The sequence below is a fragment of the Euleptes europaea genome, chromosome 5 (assembly GCF_029931775.1).
Source record: "Euleptes europaea isolate rEulEur1 chromosome 5, rEulEur1.hap1, whole genome shotgun sequence".
Classification (NCBI taxonomy): Eukaryota; Metazoa; Chordata; class Lepidosauria; order Squamata; family Sphaerodactylidae; genus Euleptes; species Euleptes europaea.
In genome coordinates this window covers 36015659-36036899 of record NC_079316.1, presented here as the reverse complement: position 1 = coordinate 36036899, position 21241 = coordinate 36015659, and the positions used below count along the sequence as shown (strand labels likewise).

Sequence of the window (21241 nt, the reverse complement as noted above, 5' to 3'; positions counted from 1 at the left end):
GTTCTTAGTCTTTTGGATTTTCCTCTTCTTGCCCCTTCACACAACCTCACATGTTTCCCTCAATGACATCACAGATTGTTTCTACTTCCCCTTCCATCTGGCTGAACTTCCCTTCTCTCATCTTGAAAGACAAAACATTCCCCCAATTAACTTCTGCCTATATGCCATAATTGAGTCGATTATTAGCTACTGTGAACAGGTGTAAGTTCTTGGGGAAATCCCCACTATTGCAGAATGGAACACACACCCTTTGGTGAATTCCCTGAGACCTCAAGCAGGTGTTATAAGCAGGATGACTGAAGCTGAATGGATCAGATCAGAACAGCCACCTTTTACAGGTATACACAAAGAGCAGCATGGTATTGACTGGCTTGAACAAGATGAACATAGCCTTGGGTGTTTTTTTGTGCTTGTTTCTATTCTTGGACACTGGTGAAGGTGAGTAGTATTTCTGAAATCTTCCTGTTCAATAAATCCCTGTAATGCTGGGATATGAAAACTGAAACATGAAATAGTAGGTTCTCAAGGAGTTTTTTTTTTTTTTTAAAGTTGTTTAGAACATTCTTTACATCACTGGTAGGAAACCAGTCCAAAACGTGTACACTAGGCAGGGGAAAGAATATAAATTAAAATTGTGCTTGCTCCTAATGCCATATTTTATCAACTCCAGCCCAAAGTAACGAAGATTGCTGCCTCTCTTATATGAAGAAACCTTTGCCTCTAAGGAATATTATTGGATTCACAAGACAGCTTTCCAGTGAAGTTTGTGACATCAATGCGATCATGTAAGTTAAAAAAACAAATTGTTACTCATCGCTCTATTGAAGAGGAAAAAAAAACCCAACTACTGTAATAATTTAAGGGCGCTGATAGTGTTTTATGTACTAGAATTTTAACTGGTAACTGTGTTTTCATTGTTAAGTATGTTGTGAGCTGCCCTGAGCCTGGCTATGGCCGGGGAGGGGCTGCCCCAAACCTGTCTATGGCCAGGGAGGAGCAGGATAGAAAATAAATGAGCAAAATGACTGTATCAGTCTGTATCAGACTGTATCAGTAAATAAGAATAGTGGTCCAACTCACACGTTTTCTATTTAGCCCTAAAAAATGGTAATCAAAAATTCATCCAACAAATTCTCTAGTAGCCATACAGTCCATTAAAAAAAAAAACTTTTTGTGGATAGTTCTTAAGCCCCATATTGCCAGTGATTCTTAAAATGCAAGAGAATAGGTAAGCTGGCATTTCTCACAATGCGAGATCTTTGCTTGTAGTTTAACATCTTCAGAATATTTTAAAGCATCTGATTATATTTTTATAGCTGCATCTTATTTATTAGCTTATTTTTAACATCTACCATTTCAGAGTCACATTAATGTTTGGTTTTTTTTTAAAAGCTAAGTTTAGTAGCTTCACCTATGCAAATAGCAGTCCTGACTGGATACAATGAGATGGTCAATCACTAGGGTTGCCAGGTCCCTCTTCGCAACTGGCGGGAGGCTTTTGGGGCAGAGCCTGAGGAGGGCGGGGTTTGGGGAGGGTTTGGGGAGGGGAGGGACTTCAATGCCATAGTGTCCAATGGCCAAAGCGGCCATTTTCTCCAGGGGAACTTTCAGATGACATGTCCAAAGTAGCTATGCAACAAACTATTACAGTACAACAAATTCATGGCTGTTGTTTATTTGTCATATGGGAATATCAAAGAAGTACTTCCATTCCAAGGATATCACATTTTCCTATCCTTCAGACCACACTGGGGAAAATACAACTATTTCCCAATATATAGTGGAGATCCTTGTTATTTTCTGCCTGGAATGTGCAAGTTGATGACATCTGTTCTCTATTCATTTCGAGAAGTTTTTTTTAAAAAAAATACTGTTTATGTGAAGGGGGCTTTAAAAATGTTTGTCCTTAGTGATGTGTATCGTGTGTACTAAGTTACAGCTAGTTTAAAAAATGAAAAATGGTGAACTTACCTGCTCCACCTGCACTGTCCTGCCATTTCAAAGGTCAGGGGAAATTGTTTAGGAAGGTATATTTCCAAGTCATCTTACAAAATGAATAAATAAATGAACAAAAGTTCACAGCCATTTTCAATTCATGCTATGGTGAGTAGACACCATGCCACAAGTCCTACACATGGGGTTAATGCCACTGTAGTGCAATACATCAGATCAGTTTTTTCATCTCTGTGAAAATACTCTAACTACATTTCGATTTTAATTTTATTGAGCAATACAAAAAGACATCCCTTTCCCTGTGCTCTACTAATTACAGCTCTGTAAAAAAGTTTTTTAAAGAAGTTATTATAATCTCTTTCCCCCTACTTTCTAGCTTTCATCTTAAAACAGGATCAATAACTTGTGCAAACCCTCAGGATGGTTGGGTGAAGAAACACCTCTACAGGCTGAGGTAAGTTTCCTTGGCAAGAGTATAAAAACACCACTTTATTAACCACAGAAGGTTGTGTGCTTACAAATATCTGTAGTAGAGTGGCCGTTCTCAAGGAGAATGGCTCTGCACACCTTAGAAGTGCACACTTTTATTCCTTACTTCTCCAGTAGTAGTGGACATCATCTTAAGCTCTCTTTTAAGGTAGGAGTGCTGCATCATCATAACGCTGTAGTGAAGACATTTTATCATTGTTTTTCAGCAAGAAGAGGAAAATGTTCAAGAAAATGTCACGGTTACATGGTTTCTGAAATGGAGCTAGAGGATGAATCAGATCAAACAACTTAAAATAGGTTGGAATTGTTTAATTGTACACTGTTGTGTGCTCACTGGCTGCTAATCCCTGGATTGTCTGGAGCCTCCAAAGGTTGTCCATATTTCAACAACTGTAAACAAAACATCACTTAAAAGTTGCTTTGTTTATTTACATAGGTTCACATTTTGTGGCTAATGGATGTTTAAATTGTATTATATACCATATGCGGCTTAGTAAGGAACAGTCCACATCCCCCCTGTCATGTGATCCACATGCCAGTGCCCATCACCATTGCAGGCCAATGATATTACAGTATGTATTAATGGTTGTTCATAATATATGATTGCATATACTATCTGTAGTCTGAGGTTAATGTTTTTATTTACTATTCATATAAGAAATATGTAGGTGTTCATTACTTTTGCTAACAATCTATATTAAATAATAGTGTTCTTACAGAAATTTTGGATGCATGTAACTGAAATATTTATATTGGAACATTCTGAGTATATTTGAAAGAGACCAAAATATGAAGAAATAAACTTTGTTTGAACATTATGTTGTTTATGCTTTATTATGAATTCAGAAATTTGCAGTGCCACCCTAAATAGGTCTGCTCGGAATTTTACAGAGGTCTATGTAATGAGGCTACTCCCAAGAAAGTGATATTAGGATTGAACTGTTAGACCTCAGAACATGCCTATGCCCTCACCCAAATCCATGGGACTACTGGAGTACCCTTTTCCATTTATGCATTCATTATGATCATACCTTCTCTAGCAGAACAGACCTGCAGGCCCTGTTCTGTCCTGCACCCCCAAACTGAGGGGATTTTGATCTCCCTCTTTCGGCTCAACCGCTGCCACCCCCTGGCCTTTGTACAAACTAATTGCTGAGAGGGCCACGGCTCCCAGCATCCCTTCACTACCATTCTAAGGCCTCTCCTTGTGCCTGTGCCTCTTGCTACTAGGGTTGCCAACCTCCAGGTACTAGCTGGAGATCTCCTGATATTACAACTGATCTCCAGCCAATAGAGATCAGTTCACCTGGAGAAAATGGCCGCTTTGGCAATTGGACTCTATGGCATTGAAGTCCCTCCCCTCCCCAAACCCCGCCCTCTTCAGGCTCTGCCCCAAAAACCTCCCGCTGGTGGTAAAGAGAGACCTGGCAACCCTACTTGCTACCCAGCATCTGGTTACCACAGGAACAGCTTACTGCACTTGCACACCAGTGGGGAAGTAGCCACTTGCCAAATGACTGCCCCTCCCCTTTTCCTGGCGCTCCTTCTAAAATAGTATGTCTGAAATGGTGGAGGTCTATGTGGTACAGAAAGCCGCTACCAGCATTAAAAGTTATAAAACATTTATTTAAAAAGAAAATGCCCACATGTATATTCTCAGCACAGCAACAGATTGAGCAAGGGATCCCAAAGAAAAGTGTAAACATGTAATTCAATTGTCTCTCTCGCTGTACATGCCCTAGAGAATGTTAATCTAAGGCAGGCTCTTTAACTTAAACGTTACAATGGATCTAAAGGTTCCTGATTACTTTGGCGCCTCTGTTCAGGCCTGCAGTCCTCCACATGGCAATGGCTGTCTTCAGTAAGCCCCAGGTGAGAGCCCCAGTCTGCTTCAATTGAATCAGCACAAAAGGGACCTCCTTCTTGTAGCAAGAAGTTTTAACATCTTTGTTTGCCCACCCAATAGGCAGGGCAGGTCAAAGAAGCTTTTTCTGAAGTCTCCAGGAAAAGACTTCTCTAGGTTTTTCAACCTCCGAAACCCTGTTCCTTGCTAGAAGCCATCTTTCTAGCTGGAAGGGTGTGTGTGTGTGATTGATAGGGTTGCCAACCTCCAGGTACTAGCTGGGGAACTCCCACTATTACAACTGATCTTCAGCCAATAGAGATCAGTTCCCCTGGAGAAAATGGCCGCTTTGGCCATTGGACACTATGGCATTGAAGTCCCTCCCCTCCCCAAACCCTGCCCTCCTCAGGCTCTGCCCCAAAAGCCTCCCGTCAGTTGCGAAGTCCCGTCTGTGTTTACTGCTTAGTTTGCCCCTGTGGCAAGATTTACGTGGGATCTAGCATTCGAGCCATAAAAACGCGCATATTAGAACACAGATCTAGGATCAGATCCCACATAACCTCAGCTCCAGTCATTGATCACTTCCTTCGCCTCCGGCATAGTGAAAACGACTTGTGTTTCTTTGTGATTTGGCACCTCAATCCTAAGAGATTCAGCAGGGAAGACAATGAGAGACTATTGAGGCAAAAGGAATCATACTTCATACACATTTTGAATACTGTTACCCCATATGGTTTAAACCTAGAAAACGACTTGTCTTGCTTCCTTTAAACTATTGTGCAGTATGCCTTTAAGAAGGGTCGGCTTTGTGGCTAAGACGGCACAGATGTACATAGTTAACTTCGAAGCCTCTCGCAGCTGATAGGTATTTAGATAGTTAGTTTCACGTAGCATACATGGCTACACTTGTGAATGTTACCCTTCGTGGGAATTGAACTATATCCAGCACTTTGTAATTTATTATCAAGATGTGCAATATAAGAGGAAAATGCTTGTAAGTATTTTTGTATATATTTTATTATAGAACTTATTTTTGTATTGTAATAACATAGTATTATGATCAACTTGAATTTTAAATTATTATAAATTGTACTAGGAAGGACTGATGAAGAATTCAAATTGTCAAGAATTTGAAACAGCTGTATCCTCCATGAAGTTATTCCTCCTGAATTAATATTTATTACCTCTACTTACCTGCATGGGATGAATACAGAAGACTGTTGAGCATATCTTGAGAGAAACTGCACCTTTTTATTGAACTTTTTCCATTCACCACCATCCTAGAGATGATTTTGTGTATGTGTGTTACAACTGTATGAATGGTTCTTTTTGTATATTTATGAAGTGCGTATTGTATTAGACACGGTAGCATATAAATATTTGTTTGCACTTATAAGTATTATTCGCTCCTGTACTGAATTTCTTATTCTTTGATACTAGTACAGTGGTGTCTATTTTCTCCTCCTCAACCTCCAGGTACTAGCTGGGGAACTCCCACTATTACAACTGATCTTCAGCCAATAGAGATCAGTTCCCCTGGAGAAAATGGCCGCTTTGGCCATTGGACACTATGGCATTGAAGTCCCTCCCCAAACCCCGCCCTCCTCAGGCTCTGCCCCAAAAGCCTCCCGTCAGTTGCGAAGAGGGACCTGGCAACCCTAGTGATTGACCATCTCATTGTAACCAGCCAGGACTGCTATTTGCATTTATGAAGAGGGACCTGGCAACCCTATACAAAGGGCAGATTAACGTTTTATGCGGCAAACAGTCTTGTTGCATTGTATACCTTCTGTAGAAGACCATAAAACCTGGAAACAGATGGAGTAGATACATGCTAAGCAGCCATGACCGGGTATGCCTTCCTAACACTTGCGACCACTTGTTTGCACACATGGGGACAAGCATATCTATAACCATGCAATAGTCATGTGCTAGTAAGATACGTTTTGTGCTGGTCACTGTGGCAAAACAAGTATGTGAGCAGCAAACGTATTTGCTGTGTGAACTCGAAAGGAAATCACAAACCAAATTCTGTATCATAGCAGTCAAATCAAATCAAATCAAATCAGACCTTTATTGGCATAAAATATCATAGCAGTCTAGAAGCACTGCTTCATTTACCATAAATCACTAACTTGCCTCTGCCTCACCATCACCACAGATTAATTCCTAGACATAAATGAGACAATTAAACAAACACATGCACTGGAAAAGCCAAGTAATCTTATTCCCCAAAGTGTTTTAGAAGCCTTCTGCTATTGTATCTTATTTCCTGCCTTTGAAACATGAAAAGTCTATCTTCAAAGGATAAGCAGCAGGGTGTCATGAGAATGCTTTGTGGATTATTAAACTCTGACCTATGCCATATTTGTGTTGACCTATAATACTAAGGGTTTTTTGGTTCTTGTAGGTTATCCGGGCTGTGTGACCGTGGTCTAAGGGTTTTGTTTGTTTATTTGAAATGAGAAACTTTTCTAGTATTTCATTACTTGGCCCTGTTGCCTACACATATTTTTTCCTGTAACACCCCCCCCCCCAAAAAAAACCCTTTGTTTATATTGTTTCTTAACATTTCTTTTTATGATCCCCTAGAGTTTTTTAAAATACATTTTTATTTTAAACTTTCAATTTCAAAAAGAAAAAAAATACAACGTATAGACTCAAACTTAACATACACAACATCTTCCTACCTACATTACACATAACATATTACCAAATGTGCCTCACTTTATTCTAATTTGACCATCTATTCAAATAATTTTGTTTCTACCATCTATTATGGAACCTTCTTATTTACTCCAAATGTGTGCGTGTCTGTCAAGTCTCTTCCATCTCACATCAACCCTATGAATTAATATCCTCCAAAATGTCCTATCTTTAACAGCCTATCTTTAATGACCTATCTTTGGCTTCTAGGGAATCTAGTCTAGAGTAACCATCACCTAAAATTTAGCTCCACATTTTCCTTCTACTGCTTGCTTTACAAGGTACCCATGCATTCCAGTTAGCACATGGGAAGCATTTAATGAACTGCTGGCTGTTATTTTTCAAAGGGAGAATGGCCACTGCTTTGCTTCTCTATCTCAGTAGCCTTTGATGCATCCCTAAAATTTGTTTTGCACCCTGGCACAATCTGATACAATTAGTAGTTTCATCCTAAAGATAGTTATACTCTATGCCCATTAACTTTAAGGGAGTAACTCTTCTTAGGATGCCACTGTAAATCTGCAATACATTCTGCATTCCATTTTAAAACTTTACATATTGAACGCTGGAGACCATATAACAGCAATTTTTGCTTTTGAAAAAGATCTATGTTGTTTTCTTAAATCGTGGTCATTGCTAACCCTGATTAGATATCCAGATCAACCTGCTGAGAGGTTGTATGACCAATAAAGCTCTAGGGGATTATAGAGAAATACAAAAAAAGTTTTGAAAATTATCTTTCCTTTAGATCCTAAAACCTATGCTACAGGGAATATTACCACCAGACATGGAAAAAAAACAAAGAAGAAATATTCAACTATATGATAACCGCAGCTAGGATGGCAATAGCAACAAAATGGGAACAAGAAGAAATACCAGAAATAGACAGATGGCAAGAGAAAATGGCCACATTATGAGAAGACAAGAGACACTGGAAAAGACAATCATGCTAGGAAAAGTTGAAGCCATCATATGAGCCTCACAAACCCAATTCTTAATTTCTAACAAGGAGGAGGCTAGGGCTCAGAGCCTATCCGGATGCTGCATCCCACCTTGTTCAGGTGGGTACACACACATGAACACACATGAAGCTGCCTTATACTGAATCAGATCCTTGGTCCATCAAAGTCAGTATTGTCTACTCAGACTGGCAGTGGCTCTCCAGGGTCTCAGTCTGAGGTCTTTCACATCACCTACATGCCTAGAACCTTTAACTGGAGATGCTGGGGATTGAACCTGGGACCTTCTGCATGCCAAGCGGACGCTCTGTCACTGAGCCATGGCCCCTCCCCACCAGGGTAGAGTCCTGGTCCAGCTGTGATTGTTAAACAATGAGCTAAAGACACTCTGCATGTGGTCATTCCAGCATGCCAAGGATCCAGCCTGCTACCACCAATCCAGAATGCATTCTACAAGGGCCCAGGTCTAAGAGGACCGAACAACCCTTTTAATCCCTCCACACCCCTTTCTTTAACATGTAGCTTGATACAGAGTTGTGGAGAACTTAAAAACTTGCAGTGTGTTGTGTTATTTTGGTTGGTCTTAATAAAGGTGTTACAAATTTAATATTATTGTGGCATAAGCGTCTGCAAACTGGAGCCCATTTTGTCAAGTATATTAGCAGTTTTCAGTTATAACATTCCCGGTGCTGTGACAATGAGTATGGGGCAAATGCGCTACATGCATTCTTCCCGGTATGTGCAATTACTATTTCTTCTGAAAATGGCACCATGTGGATTTTCTGTTCAGTACAGGCGATTGCGTGTATGTAGAATGTTTGTCCTATATGCTTGGTCAAAAGTAAGGGCTACTGTTACAATCAGTTGACAGAAAGATGTACACGCAAGGGTACAACCAGAAGCAGCAAGGGTGGAACACTCCAAATGTATGAGTAACTGGCAAAGTAAAATGAAGTTTACAAAAACCCTTCAAAAGACAGGGACAATTACTTTATGTCATGACTAGTCCCTACTGTGCCCAAGTTTGATCGATCAATACACAAAATCCAGTTCAGCAACTTTTCACTAGAGTCCACTCCAGCCCTAAGTATTCCAGACCGAGCCTAAACTGAGCGCTATAAAACAGAAGTTCAAGCACTAACATTTATTCCAGCATAGGTTTTCCTGAACCAGTCAGAGTAAACTTCATCACATCAGGTCAGGGCAAAGGTTGCCAAGTCCCTTGCAGTCTCTGGCAGGGGAGGCGGTAGGATGGCCAGATCCAGGTTGGGAAACTCCTGGAGATTTGGGGGTGGAGCCTGGGGAGGACACAGACCTCAGTGGGGTACAATGCCATAGAGTCCACCCTCCCCCCCAAAAAAATCCATTTTCTCCAGGAGGAACTGATCTCTGTAATCTGGAGACGAGCTCTAGAGAACAAAGGTTGAAAACAGAGCCCTGCTCCAACCTTCCTACACACTTTGCATAAAATCGACCTGCCACTAGACTCCTGCTTATCTTATCCCAAGAAAGTAATTACTGCTACCCCTCTGGAATCCTAAAAGCGACATGTTTTCTCTCTCTGTGTGTGTGTGTGGGGGGGGGGACTTCCTTTCTGCTGGCGCTGCATAGGACCCATCAGACAGTCAGATCTCAGAAGCTAAGCAGGGTCAGCCCTGGTTAGTATTTGGATGGGAGACCACCAAGGAAGTCCAGGGTTGCTGTGCAGAGGAAGGCACTGGCAAACCACCTCTCTTAGTCTCTGGCCATGAAAACCCCAACAGGGATCACCATAAGTCGGCTGCGACTTGAAGGCACTTTACACACACAAACCCCTACTGATTTCAGCAGAGTTTACTCCCGAGTAAATATATATGCATGAGCGGTTTTGCCTTGGATGTGCTGCTCCGCGGATGCACATTTCCCCCACCCGAATGCTCAAAACTCAACCACGAGCCCCCATGCAGAGTTCTGAAAATTCAGATGGGACAGACGGGCATCGAGAAAGCGGCAAACCCAAGGCAAAGCCTCCCATGACTGACTCCCGCTGCAAGCCGCTGCTGCGTTTCCTTTGCGCCTCCTCTATGATGCCACAGGGAGCGTTTGGCCACTGCGCGCCCCCCTCTGCTGCCATAGCAACAGCTGGGGAAACTCCCGCCGCCTCGGCGCGGACCAACCGGCCGACGCCTGCCCGTCCGCAGCCCTCTAAGGGTGGAGCTCGGCGGTCCCCGGCTGCGCCTGCGCGCTGCCGCGAGCGTCGGTTGGCTTGGTTTCTATGGCGACGGGGCCGGCTCTGAGGCCTGGGCCTGCGGGGGCAAGATGAAGCTGAAGCGGTTCTTGCTGCGATATTACCCGCCGGGTGCGGAGCGACGGTTCAAGGGCGGAGGGGAAGGGGTCTGCCCGAGAGGATGTTAGGAAGTGGGGAGGGAAGAGGATGATGGGCCGGGGAGGCTGAAGAGGGGGATGCGCGGGGTTGGGTTTTGGAGCAAGCCAAGGCGGTGGGAAGACAGGAAGGCTGGAGAGAAGGACGGAAGAGCTAATGGGGACACGGAGAGGGCGATGAAAGGGTTAACTGTGTTTTTTTTAAAGCAACATTTATTATTACGTTCTCATTCTGATCTTCTGCCAAGAAGCTACTAGGTAGGGTGGCCAGTCTCCAGGAGGGGGTGAAATGCCTGCATTGTTGTATTAATTTCCAATGACAATAACACAGTAGGAGGTTGAGAGTTTAAAGCAGTTGTTTATTAGGCCCAATATACATACCGGGTGAGAACTGCCCAAATGCGCAGGACAATTCACACACCGAACAAAGGATTGCAACAACGTGTATAACTTTGGTTTAGGGATGTTACAATTACGTAGATTCACTGCCCATTGGTTGTCTATTTTACTTTAATTAGCATGGCGTATAGATATTGGTCAAAGCTGTCTCTAAGCAAGCATTAGGTCTTGTGACCACATTCCTAAGGATAAGATAAGATACTGTTATTTTCTACTGGTGAAAGGCCATACCAGGCAAGCAATGTAGTCTTTCATTCTGGCAGCTCATAATGGCGTCTGCCAGACTCATGCTAACTTAAATGATTACACATTAGGGCATCTGTTTCAAGGATCAATACTTTACCCCTTATACCTGGGGCTGCATGTCAATTACATACATGTGCTTTCACATGGTATTGTGCTAGATGCTAACCCTTATATCCTGGGCTTAGCATCTTTATAAATGTGAGTATGCGGACTGAGCATAAAAGCATACATTTCCCATAGCATATAATGATTTTAGGCATTACAGGAGCTGGAGATCTTCTGGAATTACAACTGATCTCCAGACTACATATATCATTATTTATTTATTTTTTATTCAAAACATTTATTCCACTTCTGCTCGAGAAGGTTGACTGCATGGCGTTATACTCTACCAAGGTCCCTCCTCTCCCTAAACCCCACTCTCCCAGGCTCCACCCTCAAATCTCCCGGCATTTCTGAACCCGGAGTTGGCAACCCTAAGCTAAGGGCAGCATGCATTGTTCTCCCAACTTCCATTTTATCCTCAGCATAGTCTGGCTGAGGTCATTGTGCGAGCAAATACAGAGAGAAAGGTGGAGAGGAAGAATCACAGAAGGCAAAGGGTTTGTTAAGGGCGGGATTTAAGGGCTCACCCCACATTCTGTTTCTAGTATAAAAGTTTACAACCCGATTCTAGGCATGTTTACTCAGAAGTAACTCCCATTGCATTAAATGTGATTTACTCCTAGGAAAGCGTACATGAGATTGCAGGCTCAGCCATGAAATGCAAAGTAATAATAACTAGAAAGAGTATGTATAAGGATGTGCAGAGAGCCTTTCCCTTACTACCAGTTAACCACCAATTTACATTACATGAGCTTTTTTCTCTGTGACAATTGGGTGTTTTAGTCAGCCTATATTGGGGGTTAGCTGTAATGCCATGGGCAGAACTAGTCATGTGCATGCTGGCTGCTATGCCAGGAAGTCTTGACTGACTTTTGGCATTCTATAGAAATTGTGAAATGGTATGGTTGTAACTGAGGCTAAGATAGCATACATACTTACTTAGGAGTAACTTGTTGAAATCAGTGGGACCTACTCCCAATTAAATGCTGATAAGGTTTTCAAGGCATAGCTGATTCAGGATCACTTTACCATGTGATTGGCAGTATGCAGACAACCTGAGCTCATTGCTACACAGGTAAAATTAAAATTCAGTTGACAAAAAAACCCCTGCAACTACTCCCAGCTGAAAGTCTTTTCTTAAAGCAGTACTGCTGTTATTTAGTTGTTGCAGAAAGACTATTGACTTTTCTGTAACATTTCTGTTTGAAAAATTCATATTGTCCTAACACTGGAAGACCAATATGTAGTTACTGATAAACTGGATTTTCCACCCAAATAGTACTTATTTTAGATAGCTGCTACATGAATATTAGGGATACTAGTGAGGACTAACACAACAACCTTGGCATCTAAGTTTTTCTTTTATTCTACTCAACCTGAGAATAATTGTGTAGTTCTTTTAAACAAAACACAAACAAAATGTTGAACATCAGTAAATCTATCTCCCACCTATATAGGAGTGCGCCTGCTATTTCCAGAATCTTTTCCTAGTATCATTTTTTCATCTTGTTGAAATTAATTCCATGCACTGTCATTGAGTGCTGTATGAATTGTCAGTACAGCATGTGCTTATAATAATGTGTCAGTATTTTTCCATGCAGACACTATGCTTGGGATCTAAAGTAGCTGCTTTTGGAGTGGTAAGCTCTAAATCCAGTGGCCTATTTGACATTTTTCCTTTGAACAGCAGATTCTCAAGTCTTATGATGAACACCCTCAGTTATTTGCTATGTGTTTAGGGTGAAGGCTGCTGTTTGAGGAACAAATGTCCAAATATCACTTTTCCGGTGCACAGTTCTATGGATCTATACCTGTATTCTACCTGTGTGTCGGTAGAGAAACTTGTGTTATCTGCCTGATTCTGCTGATTTCTTCCATGGTTTAAATTAAAAGTGGCACTCTTGAAATCAATAGCGTTTATGAAAATAAAGGTCAGCTTTTGTAGTTTTGTCCTTTAGTAGTGTTTGCTAGCCAGCTTGACATTGATAATTGTCTTGTTATGCTTCTTTAAAGGCATTATTTTGGAATATGTTCAAGGCGGGGAAGTGAAAACCAAATCCATAGATTTACTAGATCTCAGTGCTGCGTAAGTATTATCTCTTAGTGTAGGTAACCAAACTCTGTATTGATGCAAAACAATTTATTTAACTGATATGTACAAATATGCTAAACAGCTCTAAAAAGATATTATAGTCTTTTAATCATAATGCTGTCAAACCATCCTGTTCCATAAGTGTCTGATTCTGTTTTTCTTGGAAAACTGGCAATATGACCATTAATTTCCTTGTTAGGGCTGAACATTCAAAGGCATGTGGTTTCCATTTCACAACTGAGATGAAAGCATTTTTGGAAGACATGAAATTTACTTATTATCAGGGCCAGGATAGCAACAAAGACCTTTGTAAGAAGATCTCTGGCACTGATAAGACATTTGAGATTTAAATACTAAGATATGTTAATCTTGGTGTTGATATTATTGAAGTGTTACCTTTGACTTGAGAACCTGATGTTCTGTGAACAGTAATATGCAACCTTCGTGGTTCAAAGCTATGAAGAATGTCACATTATTGTGTAGGGTTCTGCTTCGAAGATTTCCATTGATATCACTTAAACTAAGTGATCTGCAAGCTCTGTGTATTTATGCAACATACAAGTTTTCCAGACAATAAAAGTAGTGTTTTATTATTTTATTTCAGTACAGACGTAGATGCTTTAGTAGAAGACATTAGAAAGGCAGAACCTCTTATCACAGCTTCACGTAAAGATCAGATTGTGCATTTAATATCACGATTACAAGATAAGCTTCGGCAACAGGTGGACCACAAATTCTATCTTTTTAAGGTAAGAGCAGTGTGAGAATTTCTGATCTTTGTTTTAGCTACAGAAACTCCTTATTCCACAAGCACTTTGTATGAATATTGATTGATGGCCTGTGTTGATTTGACTGTGAACATCGTTACCACATCTCTCAGTTTCATTGTACCTGTTTTCTAGGTGTCCTGTTTTAGAAAATGCAGCTTATATAGACTCCATGTGCACTGAATTAAATAAATAGGACAGAATAGAGGTTTTCAAGTGATTTGACTGGCAAATGATTTAAATAAAGCTGACATTTTTGACAAGTGTACAGCAGATAATGAATTTAATTTCAATTTGTTATAAAGTTAAATTAGCACAGTCGCCTCACTTATAAAAGCCCATTTCCTATTTGTACAGAGTGCTGTATGTCCCCACTGCTTCAGAAATCAGCTTGTCTCATGGGCACTATATCAGCTACAACCTACTACACAGTGTAGGTTCAGACATTACTTGTTCCAGCCCAGAGAAAAAAACATATGGCTAGGCCCAGTAAATCACACAATTAGTATGTCCAAGGTGTTTTATACTTGTGTTACTTGAAGAGCAACCTTCACCCCTGTTGCCACCAAGGGCAGTTTCAGAAGCATTTTTTTTCATGGCATTGTGGGGGGGGGGGTTTCCTGTTGTGCAAAGAAAAAGAAAAAGAAATCCTCTGGGTATGCCCTTCAGTATACCTGAAGAGTGGGTCTTTGAATTCCAGCCTAACTTTTCCACTTTTCTGCAGGTACAAGGATCAGGAAGTGTTAGTACAATTGTAAGGCCCTTCATGCATTATACTCCTTCCCTAACAAGAATATTAGTTTTCATATTGAAAAGTGTGACTGCTGAGGAAATTGGTCTTTTACTTCAGCAAACTGGGACACATATCTAATATGGCTGAGAGCCAGCATGGTGTAGTGGTTAAGAGCAGTGGTTATGAGCTGTGGACTCTAATCTGGAGAACCCGGTTTGATTCCCCACTCCTCCACATGAGTGGTGGATGCTAATTTGGTGAACCGGGTTGGTTTCCCTGCTCTTACACATGAAAAAAGCTGGATGACCTTGGGCTAGTCACAGTTTTCTTAGAGCTTTCTCAGCCCCACCTACCTCTGAACTCTCTCAGCCCTACCTACCTCACAAGGTGTCTGTTGAGGGGAGAGGAAGGGAAGGTGATTGTAAGTCAGTTTGAGTCTCCTTAAAAAGGTAGAGAAAATCAGGGTATAAAAACCAACTCTCCTTCTTCAAAGTGATTTGCCTTTTGTGACAGCAAAGCCTAAGTATGGCCAGTAAGTCTTGCCCAAGACCTAAGAAATCTCCCAGAGATGTGGGGTGCAAGAGTTGGCCTTGGCTGATAATGTCCTACCTTTAACATTAACTTGTATTCTAATACAATTGCAATACCTCTTTCACAGGGGCAGATGGCACTGTTGAGCTATCCTAACTAGCAAATTATCTTTTGGTGTTTTTAACAGTGGTGGGGTAGGAGGATTCTTTGGCTCTATAGAGTCTTTTTTTTTTCTTTTTCTGAAAGAGATTAACACTGTGGGTTGACTAATGCACACAACATCTCCATTTATGTTGTAATAATTTATTCAACCACTTCGTTTTCCATGGGTACTCAGAGGGCTTAAGGGGCCTGAGGCAGGAGTGATGTTGGAGGCTTTTCTACTACCCCCTATAAAGAACAAAAATAATTAATGTAACAAGTTTAATCTAGACTATATATAATCAGTGCTTTAAACAATTTTTTAGCCTCAAATTAGCATAGGTTTATTTTCACACGCATATTTTCACACGCATATTTTACTTCATATGGTTTGGGACAGTTTCCATAATGTCACAATTACATGTCGAGATACAATGTCACATTACACTTTAACACATATTTTCCTCTTTTAATAGAAACTTTAAACAAAGTATCAAGAATTCTGGTAAACAATGTGCCTGGATCACTGGCCAAATGTATTTACTGGAGCTAAGGTTTGGTCCCAGGACAAATTGCCCCAGTTGTTCCCTTCTACTGAGGCTGCTCTGTCATTTACCCTAGCTCTTTGGTAAACCACTGAGCACAATGGGCTTGACATTTAGGAACAATTGTGTCAGTTCCCAGGTCATCTCGTTTATTGGGAAATATTAGTTCCTTCCTTCTTGTTCACCCAGCAGTTGATGATATGTGCCAGGTTTCTTATCAAACATTAAGAATGGCCTGGCATTTAGCAGCAGCCATTTCAGACCTGGTTGCTTGCTGACAAGACTGCTTAGCTCCCGTGTGTTGGCTGGGATGGGAATGAGTTACAGCTCTATGTCTGACACTCCCTTCCTCTTACCTGCCACACCTTCCTGCAGTCGCAGAAATAGTGGCACCAACCTGCCCCCTTGGACTTGTCACATATTAAAAATAAATTTCTCCTAAAATCACCAGCCCTCTTTCCCCAACCAACTGAATCTTAGGAAGTAGAAGCATGTTTATATGATAGACCACTTAAAGATTTGTTCCCAGATAGTGAAGGACAAAGCTGGACTGAACTGAACGCTGGTGGGGCTCCATCCTTATGAGTACAGTGAATTAATATAGTGGTTTCCATTATTCAATAATGAGTAACAAAGTTCCTTTCCGTATTCTTTCTTTTTGCTAGGAACAGTTAAAGATATGTAGAATGGCATTGCCAAAAGGGTTAATATAATATTTTTACTTCATAGCACATTGAGTCTGTCTGCAATACCTCTTAAATAAAGACAGAACCATTTGCCTAAGCCTATGCTTTTCTTTGCAGTTGTCTGGGTAATAATGTTTTCTGTATTTCTAGCATAATAGTATGTCAGTAGAGCGATTATTTAGCATGCAGTGAAGCAGAGCCAATTAAAGAAACAAAAAAAATTATTTAGGAACCAACACTGCTGGATAAAAACAGAGAGATAGCTAAGCATCCCAGCTCCATGGCTGGTGGGAGGAAGGGGGAGAGAAAAGGGTGAGTAGATGCAGGAGGCAAACCTTGGGAACAAACAGGGAAATGACATTGTTTTCCCATATGCTGCCCCCGTAGGAGCTTCTTCTGTTGTGCACTGGACATTGCACATTCAACACAGTACTTTAATGATACTGCTATTTAGCCTACAGGCCTTGAGCAGTGTCACACTAGATACAACAACAAATAAATAATTTAAATAACCAACCGGTTACCAAGCTTGAAGTCCTTTGTATTTAATTATGTGAGCAAAAAAATTGGTTACAGCCAACGTGACTCCTAAATCCATGCCTGCCAAGAGTTTCTTAGCCTTATCTGGTGTTGACATACCCTCACTATTGCAGAAAAGAGGAGTAATCCACCAATCCCTAATACTGCAAAAGGTACTGCATTCCAGTAAGCAATGCTTCAAAGTTTCTATCTGTCCAGAAGCACAGTGACAAAGTCTATCAGGGTATGCGGTTCTTGGCATTTGACTGTGCATTACTTGAGACGGGGTAGAGTTTAATTTGCAAACATAAATGCTGTCTGGAGGAACAGTTAAAAAATCTAAATATGGTAAGGGAGCCTTTGGGTAAGACAATCCTACATATAAAGAGGAGCATGCCCTATAGGCTCTCTTCATGGTACTGATAAAGTCCAAGTTATACAGACATTTATTCACTGCAAAGTGTGCTTCTGATCTTCCCAATATCTCCAACTCAGTATTACTACTAAAATCCAGCAACTGGAGTCTGGTCTCCATTAATTTCTTCAATGAGGTAGCACAGGACCCAGATTTTAATAGATAGAGGCACCCATTTGCTTCTGTGGCAAATAAAATTTTCAGCCAAAATTCGAAGGCCCTTATCCATGCCAGTGTTTCCAGAGATTGTAAGCCTAGTTCTCCCCTAAAAGAAATGTTAGCCATGCAACTTGGCATCCCTGTGATCTTCTGTAAAAATAATGTCAAAAGGAAATCTAGTGTCTCTCTACAGGCGTCAATCCACACCGGAGCCCCATAGAGAAGCTGACCACCTACTTTTTTTGCTTTAGAGACTGACATAGCAGCAGGAACAAAGTGGCCTCCTTTGCTGTAAACCCCCCCTGTATTATGGCCTTTGTTCCAACTAAGGCCTGTTATCAGCATTCTTAAGATGGCTTTCCTGGCCAAATTAGTTTGGAAGTGAACTAAATAACAAAACTGGTTTACTTTACGGGTTTCCCATTAATTTGCCAGTTATACTTCTTTGGGTGATTAGATTTAGAAAACACCATCACCTTAGATTTCTCTTGGTTGATTGTAAACCCTTCTGCATTACAATATCCCAAAAAGACTCTCAACAGCCGTTGGAGTCCCACAGGAGATCTAGCTAACAAAAGTGTATCAACCACATATAATAACACTGATATTGGGGTTTTAGCCAACATAAGAGAAGAAGAAGAGCTAGTTGTTATATGTCAACTTTTCTCTACCTTTTAAGGAGAATCAAACTGGCTTGCAATCTCCTTCCCTTCCTCTCCCCACAACAGACACCTTGTGAGTTAGGTGGAGTTGAGAGAGTACGGAGAGAACAGTGACTAGCCCAAGGCCCCTAGCTAGCTTCATGTGTAGGAGTGGGGAAACCAACCTGGTTCACAAGATTAGACTCCGCCATTCATGTGTAGGAGTGGGGAATCAAATCCAGTTCTCCAGATTAGAGTCTACCGCTCTTAACCACTACACCACGCTGGCTCTTCCCTAGGAGAATAGAATTTTGGGTTTCTCAAAAAGGCTGCCATATCAGGGTTCGCTATAAGTCAGCTTCGACTTGACGGCACTTTACACACACACGCATGCACGCACACACACACACACACACACACACACACTTATATACAAATTAAACAATAATGGAGCTAGCAGGCATCTTTGCAGAATGCCCTTCTGTAAAGGGAGAGAATTGGACAAATGGCCTGCCAAACTACAGCAAACCTGAGTCCAAGGAGAGTCATATAACTTCTTGATTAACCATAACAATTTTTTATTAGATTTCTTTAATTTGTCCCACAAACGATCCCTTGGGATTGAATTAAAAGTCGCCTGGAGATCCATATAAACCATATATAAATTGCTTCTCGGAGTGATGTATATTTTCTGGTTTATTGATATAAAACTAAGCAATAATCTATTGTAGTAACATAGCCTGCTTTTCCAGGACCTAGAATCTTTCTAGAAATCACCCAGTAATAACAAAGAGGCATAGAGTTTTCCTAAAGACAAGAGACCAATTGGATGATAATTAGATGGATTCGTCCTGTCACCATTTTTATGGATAGACACTATGATTGCTTGTCTCCGCACACTTGGGATGATACCAGTTTCACGCATCACTGGAAAAATTGGAACCAGAATAGAGCTCCACTTGTCTGTGTTATGCTGGTACAATTCAATGGGAATCATATATTGGCCAGGCATTCAAAAATAGTAATATTACTTGTTCAGGATTTGAGTGTTTTATAGCTCAGCCATATTGTTATAGTGCATTGATTTAATCAAATTGAGCATGATTTAGAACAAAGCTCAGTGGGAAATTTCTTTTATATTGAAATAAATAAAATAACCACTACTATTGAAATCCACGGGGCTTAAAAATGTGTAATTTTGGTTGAATCATGCCCATTGACTGTAGTATGCATGCAACTGGATAAGTGAAGGCAAAGTTTCTTAGGAATGTGAAGAAAATCACATTAACCATTTTTATATATTTCAGGTACTTCGGGCACATATTTTGCCTCTGACTAATGTTGCCTTTAACAAATCTGGTTCCTGGTAAGTGTTGGCATTTAAATTCAAAGTGTATCACGTACAATAGGAATGGCACATCTGAGTATAAATTGTATTTGATGCCTTATAACAAATATCCTATTCAGAGATTCTAGTTAAGTTACAGTTACTAAAGATCAGTATGAAGACTGGAGATGTTAAGGAAAACAATGCCACATATTTTTTCCCAAATGTCTTCATTTTTAAGATGATCTTTGAAACCGGTAATGTAGAACAATTTTAGCAGCAGTTCTCTCAAAGCTGTATTTTGTTTTCTGGAGGAGCCTTCCTCTTCCACTTACTTATGCTGGAGTTATAAATTAGCACAAAAACCTCCTCTTGTATCAGAGTAAAATGTCATTATGGGCAGAAAGCAGATTTAGTAAAATAGTACAGTGGATCACTTGGAGACTTAGTTTAATGTAAATAGAGCATTATGTCTTATTTTCAAATGTTGTTTGGTGGATTTTATTTCTGAAGGTAACTATTATTTTTAAGTAACTGAAAATATACAGAGTATTGGAAATGTATTTTCTAAAAATGGGGGTTAAATGTTTAGAAGCGCTGTTACTCTGTCACTGTGCTTGTGGAAAACATGGGAAAGAGAAGACGTTTGAGTTATAGAAAGATACAAAATAAATCCATGTGATACCTTTCATTAGGACCAGTCAGATTGACACAAACATAGTGAAAGATTTTGCTCTCACCATTAGGCTAGATGTTACAAAATTTTAAAAGATAGAGTGAAAAATATTCGTCAAGTCATGGTGCTAGGGTGTGATATTGCATGCATCCTCTGAGGGATGCAAGCAGGCAGTTAGTTTAACTTTATTCTGGCATGGTATCATCTTACAGCACATTCTCTGGGAAGCTGAATTCCATCCATTCTTTGTTGTTTACCAGAAATACAGAAAGCACCCCAAGTCCATCTAAAATTGTCCCAAATGCCCGATGAGAAGCACAGTTCCTTTGCAGACTGAGAGCAATAGGAAGCATGTTATAGCCTCAGTATTAACAACACTGGAAGTAAATTTAAGGTGTTGCACAAGGCAATAGAGTCAATTAAACCATGTTAGGTGGTATTACCTTGTTTTGAGAATACAGCCTTTACCCAGATCTGGTTTTATTGACAATTTTCTTCCTTTCTTGGCTGAATTAGGTATCCTTGAAGTAGAAAAAGTTGTATAGTCATATTGATCAATGCTAAATTCCCCCATAAAGTCTGTGTAATGCCTTTTAATGATGTGATGTTACCCTATCTCCACACCTAGAAACTAAGGAATTAAATTTCACACCCTACAATTTTTTTTTGTCCTTTTATTTTTATAATTGAGACTTTGGAGACTGCTTAGTCTTCTCATCCTCAATGACAGCAATGCCTAGACTCAGAGTGCCACCTAGCATTCACTTGTCCTGTTATAAGGGGATAATAGGTTTGAAGGAACCACACAGTATGCTTAATGAAAACAATGAAGAAACAGGTTCGTTTCACTGGTATGTGTCACTTGGATGTTTGGTTGTTTTACTGGTTTTGATAGGAACAGCTCCCAAATCATTATAGGCTCCCCCCTTTCTACTTGACAGGAACAGC

General features: G+C 40.5%; 2 protein-coding genes across 2 annotated transcripts in view; both read left to right on the top strand.

Moving 5' to 3' along the window:
• The first annotated feature begins 216 nt into the window (after positions 1-216).
• CCL20 (C-C motif chemokine ligand 20) lies at positions 217-2710 on the top strand. The gene is made up of 4 exons (XM_056850325.1): positions 217-438; positions 671-785; positions 2330-2407; positions 2649-2710. The coding sequence occupies exons 1-4, from the start codon at positions 357-359 to the stop codon at positions 2695-2697; spliced, it is 324 nt and encodes a 107-aa protein (XP_056706303.1). The 5' UTR covers positions 217-356; the 3' UTR covers positions 2698-2710.
• Positions 2711-10182: 7472 nt separating this feature from the next.
• The window catches only part of DAW1 (dynein assembly factor with WD repeats 1), a 28352-nt gene continuing 17293 nt past the window's right edge, over positions 10183-21241 (top strand). Inside the window, exons 1-4 of the mRNA XM_056849896.1 lie at positions 10183-10288; positions 13075-13147; positions 13758-13902; positions 19598-19656. Coding sequence (XP_056705874.1) covers positions 10249-10288; positions 13075-13147; positions 13758-13902; positions 19598-19656 — 317 coding nt within the window. The 5' untranslated portion in view covers positions 10183-10248. The remainder of the gene's footprint in view (positions 10289-13074; positions 13148-13757; positions 13903-19597; positions 19657-21241) is intronic.

Coding starts and splice junctions, on each gene's coding strand:
- CCL20 (XM_056850325.1), top strand. CDS start 357: ATGGTATTGACTGGCTTGAACAAGATGAACATAGCCTTGGGTGTTTTT. Junction 786..2,329: donor TGTGACATCAATGCGATCAT/GTAAGTTAAAAA, acceptor CCTACTTTCTAG/CTTTCATCTTAAAACAGGAT. Junction 2,408..2,648: donor AAACACCTCTACAGGCTGAG/GTAAGTTTCCTT, acceptor ATTGTTTTTCAG/CAAGAAGAGGAAAATGTTCA.